The sequence below is a fragment of the Barbus barbus genome (genome assembly GCF_936440315.1).
Source record: "Barbus barbus genome assembly, chromosome: 26".
Taxonomy (NCBI): domain Eukaryota; kingdom Metazoa; phylum Chordata; class Actinopteri; order Cypriniformes; family Cyprinidae; genus Barbus; species Barbus barbus.
The window spans coordinates 2661247-2680033 of NC_136754.1; the positions used below are offsets into that span (position 1 = coordinate 2661247).

The window sequence follows — 18787 nt, forward strand, 5'->3', positions numbered from 1 at the left end:
AATTCACACTTTAAGTGAACCTTAGTCCCCCGGTCGACCTGATCATCTACAAGATGGATTAAAATGCTGATAAAGCCTAGAAAAGATAAGACATAAACGCATGACAAAATGATTGAAATGTTAAAATAGGGGGTAAAAATAAAATGATAATAATAAAATAAACCACTTTTATTCTGTGGCACCTAAAAAAATAATTTGGCGCCTAAGTTTTTCTTTTATAGGAGCCAATGGCTCCTTACTCGATTTTTTTTGTCTGGAGCCCTGGATGGAGTATTGTAAATGTAAAATGTAAATGTATTGTACATCTGCACTGCTGTAGATTATCAATATTTTCCTCCATTGTTTTGCCTTAAAATGTTCATCTGCTCTGGGCTGCAGGCAAACGCCATGCTGGTGAAGGAGGTGGACATTGAGAAGGTGTCGTCATTAGACCACCCCTACGTTAGTGCCATTAAGATGCTGTGGTCAGATCCAGGCATTCAAGAGGCCTACGACAGACGCCGAGAGTACCAGCTGTCAGACTCCACAAAATAGTGAGTATATCTGTCATCATCTTCGTATTGTATGTAGTGTGATTATTTCTAAATAACAATTATATATGCACACTGTTGTGTATCCTCACAATCTACATGAACTCAAAAATGACCCTGTTTACTTTCCTAATACGTGTTCCTGGTGATATTGTGAATGATTAATTGGTGCATGTTATTTCATTTCTCGAAATTTGTTTGTTTGCTAATCCTCACGCCATTCCAAACCCATGTGACTGTATTTCTTCCGTGGAACACTAAAGGTGTGAATTAAAACTGAGGCTTTCTGGCTTGCAGAAGTTTCATTTGACTCGCATACAATTTTCAGTGAATAACTCACACAATGCTATCATGTGATTTCAGAAGATTTACAATATAGCACAGGAGTCATATAGACTACTTTTATGATGCATTTGTGTCCTGTTTAGTGCTTGAAAGCTCATGCTCCTCCTATTCATTGTAAATGACAAATACATTTCTTAAGAAATTCTCCTCTGTTAAAAAGTCATGCAGGAATGAAACGACGGGAGGGCGGGTAAATGAATTGTTATTTTTGGATAAACTATTACTTTCATGCGAACCGATATTAAATCTGGAGAAAGGAGGGGGAAAATCAATTTCTGTTTAAAAATAACATGTCTTTCAGCTTGTGCAACACATACAAATCAATTCATGTCTTAGTGTTTCGTGGCCCTTTTTCTGAATGTGTTTGTGTCCATGTCTCTCTGATGATCTAATTGAAGAGTTTGGCGGCAGTCAGTCTTGTCCTGTTTCTTTCACTGGCCCAATAAAATATAGAGGCAGTGCGTATTTCACCACATTAATACACACTGATGTATGAAGCCTGGAGTCTGTTCAAGAATCATTGGCATCATGTGAATCACACCCCCTGCTGGTTTGTTGGGGTAAAACAGGTCATATCAGTGCAGAAGGAATATCTGGGTGACAGCAATAAATTAAACAGATGTACACCAATTCAGCTAATAAAATTAGAAACAATCATTTATTTAATAATTTGACTCTTTATTTATATAAATGTATAATTAATCTGCATTGACAGCTGTGACAAACTACAGAATTTGACTAAATATCTTGCTACAAAATGTAAAGGTGTTGAAATGAATCAGTGGATAATTTTTTGAACAAGGTTATTTACATGAACCATCTAAATTAACATTTTCAATCAAATTAATCAGACTTTTCCAGCACTACATATGAGAAGATGGGATGTTCTACAAAAGTATATTTTCTGTAAAAATTCTGTAAAAGTTGTTTTATAGGTAAAACGAAGGTCAGGGATGCATATGGCCGCATCTCATTTAAAGTATTAATTTTGTAAGATTTGACAGCATTTGCTGAATTAAACATGCAACATAATGAGGTCATGTGATAAAATTATAGCACAGACTACTGCTTTACATGCTATTAAAAAAAGAATGCAGTGTACAGTATGCATGCTGCTTGTTAAATTCAGCAAATGCAGTTGAGGAATATTTTTTTTTTTTTGTCCATTAAAAAAGTAAAAATGAATAAAAAAATTTAACATTAAAGTGCCCCTATTTTGGATTTTTGAAAATGACCTTTCATGCAGTGTGTAACACAGCTCTAAGTGAAGGAAAACATCCTGCCAAGTTTTACATCTGAAAGTGCACCGTGTATAAAGTTATTGTCTCAAAGAAAGCGTCTACTCTGAATCATTTAAACGAGTCGTTTTAAAAACGAATCCCAAGCCGTTTCATGTTGACGTCTTATTGCTCGCCCACTTGTTGGTCTGTTTACGTTGGTCTGAATGAAAATGCAAATTCATTCTTTGCCACTAGGTGCTTCTTTTGGAGCCGTACAAATAGCGGTTTCCCTGGTAACGCTGTGCAAAAAGCAGAACTGCACTCACAAATGCTGCTTTATCAGGCATCACAGTCATGATGAAATGAAAATGAGACCAATAGGACCAATCACCTCAGATTAGCATCACGCAAAGGAGGGGTTTGGAAGAATTAATTATCGAACGAATCGTTTGGAAGTCATTGTGCAAATAAAGCAAATAAATGTTTTTGACCTTGCATGCATGTCAACCTGTTGTTGGGGACTCCCAAAAACCAAAATATGAACCTTTCATAACCCATAACAGGGGCACTTTAAAAAATGGCTAACATTAATGTCTTTATTCTTATACAGGTCCTTCTCAAAAAATTAGCATATTGTGATAAAGTTCATTATTTTCTGTAATGTACTGATAAACATTAGACTTTCATATATTTTAGATTCATTACAACACAACTGAAGTAGTTCAAGCCTTTTATTGTTATTGTTAATATTGATGATTTTGGCATACAGCTCATGAAAACCCAAAATTCCTATCTCAAAAAATTAGCATATCATGAAAAGGTTCTCTAAACGAGCTATTAACCTAATCATCTGAATCAACTAATTAACTCTAAACACCTGCAAAAGATTCCTGAGGCTTTTAAAAACTCCCAGCCTGGTTCATTACTCAAAACCGCAATCATGGGTAAGACTGCCGACCTGACTGCTGTCCAGAAGGCCATCATTGACACCCTCAAGCAAGAGGGTAAGACACAGAAAGAAATTTCTGAACGAATAGGCTGTTCCCAGAGTGCTGTATCAAGGCACCTCAGTGGGAAGTCTGTGGGAAGGAAAAAGTGTGGCAGAAAACGCAGCACAACGAGAAGAGGTGACCGGACCCTGAGGAAGATTGTGGAGAAGGACCGATTCCAGACCTTGGGGGACCTGCGGAAGCAGTGGACTGAGTCTGGAGTAGAAACATCCAGAGCCACCGTGTACAGGCGTGTGCAGGAAATGGGCTACAGGTGCCGCATTCCCCAGGTCAAGCCACTTTTGAACCAGAAACAGCGGCAGAAGCGCCTGACCTGGGCTACAGAGAAGCAGCACTGGACTGTTGCTCAGTGGTCCAAAGTACTTTTTTCGGATGAAAGCAAATTGTGCATGTCATTCGGAAATCAAGGTGCCAGAGTCTGGAGGAAGACTGGGGAGAGGGAAATGCCAAAATGCCTGAAGTCCAGTGTCAAGTACCCACAGTCAGTGATGCTGGTGTTGGTCCACTGTGTTTTATCAAGGGCAGGGTCAATGCAGCTAGCTATCAGGAGATTTTGGAGCACTTCATGCTTCCATCTGCTGAAAAGCTTTATGGAGATGAAGATTTCATTTTTCAGCACGACCTGGCACCTGCTCACAGTGCCAAAACCACTGGTAAATGGTTTATTGACCATGGTATTACTGTGCTCAATTGGCCTGCCAACTCTCCTGACCTGAACCCCATAGAGAATCTGTGGGATATTGTGAAGAGAAAGTTGAGAGACGCAAGACCCAACACTCTGGATGAGCTTAAGGCCGCTATCGAAGCATCCTGGGCCTCCATAACACCTCAGCAGTGCCACAGGCTGATTGCCTCCATGCCACGCCGCATTGAAGCAGTCATTTCTGCAAAAGGATTCCCGACCAAGTATTGAGTGCATAACTGAACATAATTATTTGAAGGTTGACTTTTTTTGTATTAAAAACACTTTTCTTTTATTGGTCGGATGAAATATGCTAATTTTTTGAGATAGGAATTTTGGGTTTTCATGAGCTGTATGCCAAAATCATCAATATTAAAACAATAAAAGGCTTGAACTACTTCAGTTGTGTTGTAATGAATCTAAAATATATGAAAGTCTAATGTTTATCAGTACATTATAATAATGAACTTTATCACAATATGCTAATTTTTTTAGAAGGACCTGTATATGTGTGTATATGTATACACACACACAGTTGAAGTCAAAACTTTACATGCACCTTTCAGAATCTGCAAAATGTTAATTATTTTACCAAAATAAGAGGGAGCATACAAAATGCATGTTATTAATGTTTCTCATAAAAGATGTTTACATATAGTCCACAAGAGAAAATAAGTTGAATTTATAAAAATGACCCTGTTCAAAAGTTTACATACACTTGATTCTTAATACTGTGTTGTTACCTGAACGATCCAAAGCTGTGTTTTTTTGTTTAGTGATAGTTGTTCATGAGTCCCTTGTTTGTTCTGAACAGTTAAACTGCCTGCTGTTCTTCAGAAAAATCCTTCAGGTCTTTAAGAGCTGGGGGCGTGAACGGTTTTTGAATTTGAAGATCAAGGTAAATTTAACTTAATTTGTCTTCTGGAAAATATGTAAGTATCTTCTGTAGCTTCTGAAGGACAGTACTAAATGAAAAAATATGATATTTAGGCAAACAAGAAAAATATTCACATCTTCATTCTGTTCAAAACTTTTCACGCCCCTATATATATACAGTGCCCTCCATAAGTATTGGAACAGTAAAGACAAAATTGCTCTGTTGTCAAGACATTTGCAAATATGATTAAAAGATGAATATGACACAAAAATAAAATCTTAGTTGTTCTCAAAACACCTCAATATTCTTTATGCAGAATATAATTTATTTTGATTTTGGATAGGTTCTTGACAGTTTTCATGGCGTTTTCCTTCTCATTCGACATTCAATTCAAATAAGCCAGTAAAGAGATTTATTGTTACATACCGCTGCACATGCTATTTCACTCATATGTTTTCCAGAAATATTAGACAGTATGCAGTGTACATTCTGAACATAAGATAAGTCTGTCTTAGTTTGACCAGACACACAAAACGTTTGTCTTCCCTATTTAGCCGTTGTGCTTTTTAGATTGTCTCACAAGACAGCCTAATGAGCATCCTGTGAGATCTGCTGACGGGGGACGTCGTCTGACTCTCGAGGGTTCTGCTGGAAACATCCTTTACCAAACCATCGGCTTGTGATGCAAAGGGGTTAATGATGTTTTTATCTCTCTCTCCTTGTCTCTCTGTAGCTATCTATCTGATCTGGATCGTATCTCCGAATCCTGCTACCTTCCCACCCAGCAGGATGTTCTGAGGGTTCGAATCCCGACCACGGGGATTATTGAATACCCGTTCGACCTTCAAAGCATCATTTTCAGGTAGAGGACACGGAGCAATTATTCATCAGCTTTCATTTGAAATTTAGGAACTTAGCACTGAATGTAGGTTAGCATTGAGAATACATCCATGGAGGAGAGTTATTAATATTTTCCCAAGCTGAAGACGACTTTCTAGTGTGTGACCTACAAAGATACAGCCCACATCACACGCCACATCAGTCAAAGTTGTCTAAATTGCACTTCTGTTGATTTTTGTCTTTGAGCCATCAAAACCCACAAAACAATTTCTAATTTTCTCTTGAGAGAGAAGCACTGTCACAAGTATTATGTACACTAATGTTCAAAAAGTTTGGGGTCTGTAAGGTATTTTGAAAGAAACGCTCACCCAGGCTGCATTTATTTGATCAAAAGTACAATAAAAACTAATATTGTGGGATATTATAAATAAGTATAATTTAATAATAATTATTACTGATGAAAAGCTGAATTCGGCATCATTACTCCAGTCTTCAGTGTCACACGATCCCTCAGAAATTATTCTAATATGTGGATTTGATACTCGGAAACATTTTTTATTATTATCATTGTTGAAAACAGTTGCACTGTGTAACTTTTTTTTTTATTTTATTTTTTATTTTTATTTAACAGTATACTTTGAATGGAACTTTCAAAAGAACAGCATTTATTTGAAAGAAATCTTTTGTAACATAAATGCCTTTACTGTAAGTTTTGATTAATTTAATGCATCTTTGCTTGATAAGTGTCAATTTCCTTTGAACTGTAGTGAGCGCAGAAACATAGCAACCCCTTGGGCTTATTGAAAGACGGTCATTATTTTTTGAACAGGTTTGTTTTTCATGGTTGCAGTTTAAATGACTCTAAGAAGAAGCCTCTGTCATCTGGTCGCTGTGGTTAAACGAATGCACAAGGGGGTAAATGGTAATCCCTTCATGCTTAGCATTTACCGACTTCTGTCTTTTAGCAAATCTAAATTCTAGATGATGTTTGAAACGTTTTATTGGTAGCACTTCACATTTTATTGCCTGATTAGGATGAATTACTTCGTAGTACTTGTCATTTGTAAGTCATTTTGAATAAAAGCATGTGCTTTTAATTAATAAATGTAAATGTGATGGTGAACATAATATATTGTAAGTAATATTCATTAACCAGGGGCGTGGCCTATGTAGACAAAAGCTAAAAAAAATAAGTTTGTTGAAGATTCATGAGAATTTCTATAGTTGCACACATTTATGGACATTTCATTTTATCATGTCCATTGCGGCTACACATTTAAAACATGCTTATGAAGAGACGCTGATGAGATTTAAAGTGAGTTTTTCAATCGTTCCTATGTGTGTGATATGAAAATACACGAGATTATTTCTGCCCTCTCTGCCATATTGACTCCGTAAATGATTTGCATGAGCTCTGTGGTTGTTAATCTGCAAAACTGTTAAATTGTCTTAAACCCTCGCGTCGAGCTTCCGGGAAGAGTAAAAGTGAGCGCGCACTGCCTCTCTCGCTCTCTCTGTCTGTCGTCCTGCCAAAGTTTGCTAAGTGCGGAGTGAATGTGGAGACTCGTCCTACATTAAAGAGCTTGTGTATGTTCAGAAGTAGGTCACAGAGCCCCTGGCTGAAGGAAATGAGGACGCTTCTATCTGAAGGAGCTTTATTTTGGGCAGCCAATCCTAGAGGGCTTCATTTATCAAAGGCCCCTCTGTGAACTGCTGGCTCAGGACTGGAGCTCTGACTCCACTAGGGGGCGCCGTAGAAATCTTGAAAGCAGTGCTAGATAAATATCACCAGTTCTGGCTGCACACATTTCAGTCTCTGAAATCTAGGGCTGCGAGTATGTTCAGAAAAGAATGCTAAAATACTACTTTTACTCTTAATGCAGTATGCATTTTGTTTGTAGTATGCAAATATTTCCACAATATTTATCTTTGACTCGTTATGTGTTTGAATTGACAGATGTTTACATAAAAACATTTGCATAATACTTTTTCAAATATGATATATTTTTTTAAATAGTAGCCAGTATTGGTTCAGAATTAAATGTTTGCATACTACATTGAATACAATATTGCTTATTGTTTTTTAAGTAGCATGTAAAACTGAAAATGCTTTATGAAATGGTAAATAAACTGTACTAAGCAGTCCCTCCAGGATTTCACTATTTTTTTGTGGGATTTTTGCGATCAAAATGACTGCTTTTGTGGTGGTAATTTCCATAAATTTAAATCATGATATCACATTTACCAAGTGAAGTCACCTTTATTTATATAGTGCTTTTAACAATACAGATTGTGTCAAAGGAGCTTTACAGTATCAAATAGGAAAATAGTGTGTCGGCAATGCAGAAGGACAATAGTAAACACTCAATTTTCAGTTATTATTGAATTCAGTGATGTCATCATCCAGCTCAGCTCAGTTCTAATAGTATTTGTGCAATCAAGTCGACGATATCTCTGGAAATTAAGTGTCCCCAATAGGGCTGCACGATTAATCGCATGAGATTTTGAACCAGCTGGAGTTTATTAAACGTGCAGATTATGGATTATGTTAGATGCACAATATTCACAAATAACAAACAAAATGCATAAAGCTGGTTTATTTTGGTCTCTTAGTCAATTCTGAAACATTTTAACTTTTAAAACCAACCTTAGGACCCTTTTTCCACATTACCTACAGTATGTAAACATTAACAAAGAAGTATTGTAGCTGTACATACTGCTTGTAAATCCAATTCATACATTTGGTATTGGTATTATTTTGGTCTCAATAAATTCTGATATATATACATGTATACGTGTGTGTGTGTGTGTATATGTATATATATGTTTATATAAATAATATATCAAAATCTCAAATGAAGCGTTTATACACAAAAAGAAAAGTATATTGGCTAGACGCTACTTCTCCGCTCTTCAAGCACACAAAAACATTAGCCTTTACAGACATAGTGTTTGAGTAAAGAAGACGCTGTACTATTCAAAATTATTAATTTACCCTTTCATTGCGAAAAAGCGGAGATCTGTCTCCTCCAGGCTGTGCGCGGTGCGTCAATCTGAATGGAGGTGGGGTGAAGTTACGAGGTTTCGCTGAGAGATGATCCAATGGCATTACGAAGTTTTACTGACAAGCTCTTTTAAATGCTTATCATTGGTTAAACATTTTTAAAACCCTCTGATTTAAAATAATAATAATGAATTATAATAGAGATATGAATTTTCCATGGCACACCTGACTAAGATAGGGTATGGCAACTGCCATACGGAGACGCCGCCCCTGCTCGTGCAGTATATCGGGATATTGCTTAGCCCGTCCTTAGCACTGATGTGAAGAGGCAGGTGAGACAAATTTGCCACCATTGTTTCTGGACAGATCGCTCGCATACACAGACGTCATCACGTGAACAACATCTGAATCCACGTAAATTCAGTTAGATGATTTTTTATTTTTTTTGCGATTATTTTGCGGTTAAATTACGAATTATGCAGGATCACAAAAATTTAATTTATTTTGCATTGTATTCAGCGATCGCGGAATCGCAAACAACTGGAGGGACTGACTAAGCGTTGTTGTTGCATCATGCCTTTTTCAAATGTGCAAAATTTCAAGAATGTTTTTTTAATTTGTGTCAAAAAAACTTTTTTTTTTTTTTTTTTTTTTTTTTTTAATAAATTTTGACTAGCCGGATTTTGTTATGTATGTGCGCGTGCGTATGTTGGTGTGAAAAAGTGTTGGTCCCCTTCCTGATTTTTTATTTTCTTGCATGTTTGTCACACTTTAATGTTTCAGATCATCAAACAAATTTAAATATTAATCAAAGATAACACAAAACACAACATGCAGTTTTTAAATAAAGGGTTTTTTATGAAGGGAAAACTAAATCCAAACCCACATGGCCCTGTGTGAAAAAGTGTTTAAAACATAACTCTGGTTTATCACACCTGAGTTCAGTTTCTCTAGCCACACCCAGGCCTGATTACTGCCACACCTGTTCGCAATCAAGAAATCACTTAAATAGGACCTGCCTGACAAAGTGAAGCAGACCAAAAGATCCTCAAAAGCTACACATCATGTTGAGATCCAAAGAAATTCCAGAACAAATGAGAAAGCATACAAAGCATATTCATAATAAAAAACTTAATTCAAAAACTGCATGTTGTATTTACGTGTTATATTTGATTAATATTTAAATTAGTTTGATCTGAAACATTAAAGTGTGACAAACATACAAAAAAACAAAAAATCAGGAAGGGGGCCAACACTTTTTCACACCACTGTATGTGTGTATGTAGACATGTATGCATATGTGTGTGTATATATATGAAAAAATCCTTAGCGTTGAGCCCTGGGCTATTTTCTCAGTGCCATTGTATTCCCTTCCAGTTCGTCAGCTGGCAATCACTTAAGTTAAATGCGGTCACCAGGCTGTACCGGTTAACCAAGGCAAATATGCCAGAAAATTAAAATTTTTATGAGCTTTTGCTATAAAATGACCACTTCAAAGACTGAGTTAAAAAAAAAAAAAAAATGTATAAAAAATATCGAAGTCCATTTAATGGGTAAAAGCAAAATAAAGTGCTAAGCATGATAGTGGCCTGTTTTTACTTCATTATAGGTCATGAAAATTCAGCTTTTTAGTCTGTGAAAGTCAGGGAATTTGACATTTTGCTTAGAGTGAACCCTGTTTCATGTTCTTTACGCCAAATTCTGACCCTACTATCTGAATGTTGCAGCAGAAATCGAGACTCATCAGACCAGGCAATGTTTTTCCAATCTTCTATTGTCCAATTTTGGTGGGCCTGTGCGAATTGTAGCCTCCGTTTCCTGTTCTTAGCTGACCGGAGCGGCACCCGGTGTGGTCTTCTGCTGCTGTAGACCATCTGCTTCAGGGTTCGACGTGTTGTGTGTTCAGATGGTATTCTGCATACCTTGGTTGTAACGAGTGGTTATTTGAGTTACTGTTGCCTTCTGTCATCTCTAACCAGTCTGCCCATTCTCCTCTGACATCAGCAAGGCATTTTCGTCCACACAACTGCCGCTCACTGGATATTTTCTCTTTTTCGGACCATTCTCTGTAAACCCTAGAGATAGTTCTGTGTGAAAACCCCAGTAGATCAGCAGTTTTTGAAATACTCAGACCAGCCCGTCTGGCACCAACAACCATTCCACGTTCAAAGTCACTTAAATCCCCTTTCTTCTCCATTCTGATGCTCGGTTTGAACTTGAGCATGTCGTCTTCACCACATCTAGATGCCTAAATGCATTGAGTTGCTGCCATGTGATTGACTGATTAGCAATTTGTGTTACCAAGCAATTGAACAGGTGTACCTAATAAAGTGGCCAGTTAGTGTGTATGTATGTGATTATTTAAAAAAAAAAAAAATACAGTATATACTGCACAATATGCATAAAGTGACAAATTTAGTTTAGAATTAAATGCTTGCATACTATGATATATGCAGTATACTGTATGCATATGGGTAGTTGACGTATCAATGTGTCCTATAGTGTGACAGAAAAATTTAAAAATAAAATGAAACTCTTAACAGTGACGATAAAACTCTCATATGCTAATCTCTAAGAATGAAGATACATTTTTCTACATTTTTGCTATGTCACACCATAGGATAATTGTATTTGTCAACTACCCGTATGCTGTATATTGCCTTTTTTAAATATGTAAAGTATGCATTATGCAATAGTAGACAAACAGTACTATACTATGTTGCTGTCACGTGACCTCAATATATTGTAATTCAAACCACCCAGCCGTCAATCCAAATAATTTTATTCCAAATATGCTTTAAAATGTCTTAACTGGCACATAATTGTGTGTCAAAAAGGAGTTGAAATGTTTGCTTCCATTACATTCAGCACACTACAAACTGTAAGGTCTTTGCATTATGGGACACAGTGCTCCATGCAGCGTGTTCTGGTTGTATACTGTGCATTTTAACATGTCTTTCCATGTAAACAGAGGGTTTGCATACTGTAAACAGTATAAGCATGAATTATTAATGCATATAATGTCAGTAACAAATCAATAATACAAATGCTTGCTCTCTTTGTCTTTCAGGATGGTTGATGTAGGGGGTCAGAGGTCAGAGCGCAGGAAGTGGATCCACTGTTTTGAGAATGTGACGTCCATCATGTTCCTGGTGGCTCTGAGTGAGTACGATCAGGTTCTGGTGGAATCAGATAACGAGGTGAGCAACTCATTTATTATAGACGTGTTTATCTTTACACTGCATACTATTTCACATACTGGTAAATTTAAATGGTAATTGAAAGTGCTTTACATAAAGGGGATTTAAAGATAATCATAAAGTGCTTAAGAAATAAAAAATCTATAGAAGTTGGAAAAAAAAATGGATTAAAAATTGAATTAAAATATTAAAGGGGTCATATGAAGCAATTTCATATTTACCTTTGTCTTTGGAGTGTTACAAGCTGTTTGTGCATGTGTAAGATCTGTAAAGTTGCTAAGGTTAAAGTCTCAAACCCAAAGAGATATTCTTTATAAAAGTTAAGACTCCTACTACCTTCCTAAAACGGCTCATTCAAACATGCCTCCACATGTCTGCGTCACGGTGTGGAAATATTTGCATAACACCGCCCAAATGTATACGCAATGAAAGAACCCGTAGCTGTTATTCTTGCTTTAGTATTGTTGTTGCCGCCGCCATGTCATGGAGACGCTGTTTCGTTGTGAAAGCGAAAGTACTTTGTTTGGCCTTCCAAATGAGTACACAACTAAAAATCAGTGGTTAAGTTATATTTACAATACTGTTCCAGCACAGTACAATGCAAAAATTTGAGTGTGTGCAGCGCATTTTACGGAGGACTATTTCCTGATCCTGGTAGAGAGTAGTCTACAATGTGAACACTATGAATGGCTGTGATGTGAACATTATAAAGTGGGGCAATTCCAACGTCGCAAGGACAGTCTGGTGCTTCTGACTCACAAGCCTGTAAGTACATTTTGATATTTAAAGAATTTAAAGAAGTAAAAAGGCCGGGACATGGCATCACAATACGGTAAGGGGCGTAACATTTCTGTCACACGCTTGAGGTATTCGGCCAATCACAATGCACTGGATAGCAGGCCAATCAGAGCACACCTCGCTTCTCAGAACGATGAGCTTTGTAAAAATTGGCGTGTTTCAGAAAGGCGGGGCATAGAGGAGCAACAATAATGTACAGTATGTGGAAAATGTGTTTTTTTTAACCTTGAACTGCATAAACACATTGCATTACTCCAAATACACAAAATAATGTTCTTTTTAGCAACATCATATGACCCCTTTAAAGCTCATTTTAAGGATTATTATCCATGTTCAATATAAAATTGCAGTAAGCTGCATATAGCTGCTGCTTGAAGACTAACAATGTAACCATTCATCTTTCATAAATGCTAGTTCTGGACTCAAGGCTCGAAAAGCTTTTATATTATTGGTCGGGGAGTAATTTTTCACTATGCATTTTGATATATATGACAATCCACTCTTTGTGTCTGTGTTCAGAATCGAATGGAGGAGAGCAAGGCTCTGTTCAGGACGATAATCACATATCCATGGTTCCAAAACTCTTCTGTCATCCTCTTCCTCAACAAGAAGGACCTGCTGGAGGAGAAGATCTCCTACTCCCACCTGGTCGACTATTTCCCAGAGTTCGATGGTATGTTGGTTTTTTGTTTTTGTTTTTTTTCTCATGTACACCGGTTTAATGCAAACAGTACCACTGTATGCATGTGTTTTGTTAGCTACTGATATTATTAGTTGATATAAGTGATTAACTCCGTCTACACATTGTGTTGTAGGGCCCCAAAGGGACGCCCAGGCCGCACGGGAGTTCATCTTGAAAATGTTTGTGGATCTGAACCCCGACAGCGACAAGATCATCTACTCGCATTTCACCTGCGCCACCGACACGGAGAACATCCGCTTCGTATTCGCGGCGGTGAAAGACACCATCCTGCAGCTAAACCTGAAGGAATACAACCTGGTGTGAGACGTGCGACGTGTCTGACACAAGAATCAGCATAGAACAGGCACCCACAGAGTGTGCGCACACCCATGTCCACACACACACATGCACACACACACACACACACGCATCATGTACACTTTCAGAAACACGGTTCTTTTGATTTCTCTTTCCCAGCTTCCAGAGTTTTTCTCTTTCTGTCCAGTGGAATCATAACGGACGTGTCCTGCTCGTCATTTTGTTTTTTATTTGTTTGCCAAAGTCTGTCCGCTCTAGTCAGGCCTCTTTCCCTTTTATCAAATTTGACCACCGAAAATAAAGTGGCTCGGATTTGACAAAGGGCGTTAGACTCCGACTCGCCGCAACGTTCGCGTATTTCATGGAAATGTTGGATTGGCGGAGCTATGATGAGAATGATCTGTGATACGCTGGCCTGAAAAACTGGAAGTGACGTTCCTTCCCTTTTCATGTACTGTCATTCGCTCCAATCACGCCATCTGCTCCGAGTGTTTCTCGGGAATTCTGCCAGGATGAATGGAAAAATGTGGTTTTCACAGCCCTGCAAAAAGACAAAAAAAAAAAATCACAACATATTTACATACTTGTATATGGACACATGGACTAGTGCTGTGGTGCCGGAAGTTCCAAAACGGATCCTTCTAGAATTCCGAGGATTCCGGCGGATTCTAAAATCCAGTGGGTTCCACTGATGGTGTGGAGAACCTTTCGCTTGCAGAGATGATTCTCTCGACGAGGCTAGTCTTCAACTCGCATCGATGAATGTAAACTTCATGTGAGAGCATCGCAAATGCAAAAAAATAAAATGAAAAAAATATCCGAAAAAAATGATAATGAACGAAAATAGTGTAAGAATGCCTATATAAGCAAAATGATACAAAGCACGCAAGGGAGAGATGAAACTAATCAAATCTGTGTATATTGCTGAGATGATCATTTTAAAAACTTTTTAATGATAAGTAACTATAGCTACTTCTACTGCTATCGAATATAAAGTAAATTATAACAGCAGTCGAATTATTGATGAGTTAGAGACAACGTTAAGGATTTTTAAATGTGTGCAAAACAGGATTACACATTTACGATAGGTATTGTTCTGTATTTCCACATTTAACGTTGAAAACGATTGCATTGCTTCCTTTCCTCACGGTTATGTTTTATCCTCCTTCCTGGTTTCGTTTTAATTTCGCAGTCTAAAAAAGTAGTTTCGCAGTGCGTGATAATCTTTTTTGGCTCATGAACAGATACTTTATTAATTCACGATCCAGGCCGCAGACTCGCGGGTATCGTTGTCGTCTAGCGGCACGGATACACACGTTCCATTATTTGTTTACGCAGTTTTTTTTAATTGTCATAACGTAGCTTTTTCGGTCGACAATTTCAAGAATTTTGCGCGAGTTCTGGGGGGATCGCGGGAGGACGGGGTCAGGGGGACAAGAAGGCATTTATGCGCTGAAGTTAATTGATTGTGTATATTTATATTTGTAAATACGTATACACATTATTGCTTATGTACAAAACGTCTGTGGTACACTATCTTTGGCAAAAAAAAGAAAAAAATCACTTTTTCGTAATTGTGTACGGTTCTGTTGGTTTTCTTATGAATTACAATATTATTGATACTGTGATTCTTCGTTTTAATTTTTGATTTATCTTTTTTGGTCACTATGAATGCGTCAAATGATATACACATAGCTGTACCTGACGGTAATGTGTGGAGGATGGACGTGATGAGCAATAGTCTAGAGCAGACATTGGAAAGCGTTTGGAAACTTCAGAGACGGACAGGGAAGCAGCGTCCTCTACTGTGTGAATGTTATATAACATAAATACAAATGATTTTTAAGTAAAAGAAAAAATTAATTAAATAAAGAACATTTTATTTATATAATTTATAATCCAGATCTGAAGTTGTTGATAATTTGAATGCTATTGTTTCCTATTTGAAGCACTCCCATGTTATGAGACAGAAATAGGAGACTAGTGTCTGTACTGCTGTATAAACCTCCGTTACGGATAAAATGATCAGCCTTTTTTTTTCTTTTTTTTTTTTTTTCTTTTTTTTCCCCAAACACACAATAAATTGGTACTATAAATATTTACCCTAGCCACACTTTTCACTTTCCTAAACATTTTTTTAATTGTTAAATTTCCATATGATGTTTAGGTGAAGTGCTTAAAAACAAGCATAGGAAATGTACCATATGAAAATAGACAGCTTTTTATCTGTGATTGAACATCTATTTGGTCAACGCTTGCAAGTAGTGGCTTTTTCTTTCGATTCTGATTTAATTTCAATTTCTTTATAAATTCACAGCTTGTTTCCTTCATTGTGTATGTGATGCACAGATAGAAAAAAAAGTGTTCTACGATTCTTTAAGGGTCGATATTTTATACAGGTGATGTTTCATTCATTTTCATCAAGGGCTACAAAAAACACGCCACATCAAAACCAGAAACGATTGGTCACAGCTCTAAGTGTGATTCGGTACCGGAAGAAAAGCGAAACGCTCATGCTTTATTCATTATTTGATCACTTTTGCTGCCATGCATCCGAGTTCATCACTTGCCACAGTCATCGGACGCTCTACTAGAGAAGCAAACTCCCAAACTTCATGTGATGGATATAAAACCTGACGTGTTATTTGTAAACTGAACCCTTGTAATTCAGTGTTTAAGTGGGGTTTGGAAATGTCACACCATTTTGTAAATCCTGCAGTGTTTTCTTCGCTGTTCGTAGTGAGTTAGATTTGAAGAAACTGATGCAACGAAGCAAACTGAGCACTAAATCATCTGAAATACCATCATTTTGATGTACGTCTCACTCTAAAGTGTTCAAGTGGATCTTAGTTTACTGCGACTGTCGAGTTGATGTCTGCTCACTATGAGAACGTGTTGCTTTGTTTTATCAAGCCATCGATTGTAAGATCAGAAGAGGGCGTTATTCGGCGCAGCTTGATTGTTCTTAACGCACTTTTTGGTTTTTCCATGCCACGAGGCAAACGCTTCGAGCTGCAGGTCGAGCTACACATATCCATAAATGTGCCAGTCCCAGAAGTCTCGTATTCGACGTTCCCTCAAGAACCTCTACCTCTGTGAACCGTGAGATGTTTTTCGGGCATTTTAGAATGACAAGCACACTTTTTAGTCCTTGGGGCACAGTCAGTGAGGATTGGAGGCCAAACTTTGTTCATTTATTAGATCTTGTAAACACGGCAAAAACAATCTTCCTGAAAGGTCTGCCGAGTGGAAAATCGCGTCTGTCCCATGGCTTTTGAATAGACATATCAGTTATGAAGGCTTTGGCGGTTCTGGGTAACAGTTTAGATTTAATTTGGGCTAGAAAATACCATGCATAAATGCTTGACCGAAGCATTGCAAACATGCCTGATAGTCCTCAGTACTCAAGAGGGTGCTAGAGTTTCCTTCAAATGTCTGTGCCATTAAACCAGATGTTATTATTCCTGAAAAGGAAGATTGGCTGTGGACGTTGCTTTTGTGGCAGCCGGTTCGAAAAAAATCTTCCGCATTCCTGTCTTTCTCTAGTGTGCATAAAATAAGTCTCCAGGAGCATAAAAGAAGGTCGCTTGGCTCTTGAGTTCTCATGATGGTTGTGATTCAGTTCAATGACTCTTTGCATTTGAGTGCTAGTAAGACTCGCTTAGTGAGATGCAGTGGACACAAGCTTATTAACATGGAGTCAGATTTGCTGGCCCAATGCAGACGACAGAGCAAGACTATTGTTATTTCCATGCAAGCATGTTTACTGGGACGGTTAGCTGCATCTGTATGGTGGACGGTTGAATGGTTGACGTCCTGACCCAATGAAAGAGTCATTAAAATGTGATTTCTGCTTTTCATCCCCTGTTCTTTCATTGTAGTGCAATGCCTGAAAGCTGTTATGTCCAGGACCACTTGATCATGTACATTTTTATTTGTTTTTCTCTGCTTCTTTGTACCCTTTTATTTTGTAATTATACCAAATGTAAATGTTGTATAATATTGTGCGTGCCAATCCCCTTCTTTGAGACTGACTCATAACAAGTGCCAATTGTTGTCCAAATCACATGCGGACCGTGAAATTAGACACGGTTCCCTTTTAAAAATGAGTAAAACACTAAAGAAGAGAGTAAATGTTTTTACTTTGTATTTAAGTTAGAAGATAAACTGCTGTGTTTTTTCTTTTCTTAAGGAATTGTAATTATTAATGCATGTGCTCTTTGTCCAGGTGGGAGTTGTGGGCTCAGACAAACATCAAAATCCTCAAGATGAGGACATTTATTTTACAACATTCTCGCCATATTTAGTTTTTATTTGTATTTGTTTCATTTCAACCACTGTTGCCTGAACCTCATTCAAACATGGAAATGATTTTCATAACCGCCTTCTAAAAAAACAAAACAAAAACAAAATTATAAAGTATCTATTTTAAATTTAAATAAATTTGTTCCTATACTTGCTGATGGTCTTGTAACTTGTTTTCTTTGCTGAAGTGTTAACCTGCTTTTAAAAAGGTGTTTCAAATGAAAGGCATTTAGTTTTATCTGCATTATAATTTCAGCACATACAGTCTCTCATGCCCTTTATTTTAAATTGTTTGCCAAATATGGTTTAGTTGTTTTGTCCAGAAGGGGGCACACAGAGATTGCATAGAGGAAAATTATCTAAAATACGTCAATCTTAAAAACTTGTATTGTATTAATCCAAGGATGTGGTCTTCAACATACACCTGTAATATCTCCTCTGTTAGAGGTATTAATAACATGTTCAATACAGCGGAAGTGCTCCCATGGGTGCAGTTGCTATTATTGCAGGTTGGAGTCGCTGTACACTTAACAGGAACAAAAGCAGCGCAATTCCAACACCTTCCACCGACAGAACGCACTTCCGGCCACTGTTATTTCATCCATTTGGCATCTTAAAATGGGCCTCCTGAGCGCCACCTTAAATCCAGCATGCGAATGTACCAAAGTTCGAATCCTACTACGATAAAGGATTGCCTCATGAATATTAATGACGCAACGTGGCGTTCGTCCAGTAAGCCTGTCTGATTGGCTGCAATGCAAACAGTACCAAACGGGTCTTATTATAAAATTACTTGGCTCTAGATAAAAAAAAAAACTTATTAATAGATACAAATTGGTTGATTTTCCCAATTACACCTTCCTAAAATAAATATTATTTAGTAATAGTATAATATTACATATAGCCTACAGTTACTGTAAAACAAATGTATTTTGCGATGTTGAGAAGGTGTCAAAAATATACATTTGGGTCGCCA

At 37.4% G+C, this 18787-nt stretch overlaps 1 protein-coding gene across 2 annotated transcripts in view; it reads left to right on the plus strand.

Annotated features, from left to right (window-relative positions):
• The window catches only part of LOC306846075 (guanine nucleotide-binding protein G(q) subunit alpha-like), a 49851-nt gene extending 34801 nt beyond the window's left edge, over positions 1-15050 (plus strand). For both annotated transcript variants that reach the window (XM_079379169.1, XM_079379170.1), the window contains 5 exons: positions 379-533; positions 5398-5526; positions 11579-11708; positions 13026-13179; positions 13322-15050. In XM_079379169.1, the coding sequence (XP_079235295.1) occupies positions 379-533; positions 5398-5526; positions 11579-11708; positions 13026-13179; positions 13322-13512 (759 nt within the window). In that variant the 3' untranslated portion in view covers positions 13513-15050. The remainder of the gene's footprint in view (positions 1-378; positions 534-5397; positions 5527-11578; positions 11709-13025; positions 13180-13321) is intronic.
• The last annotated feature ends 3737 nt before the right edge of the window (positions 15051-18787 follow it).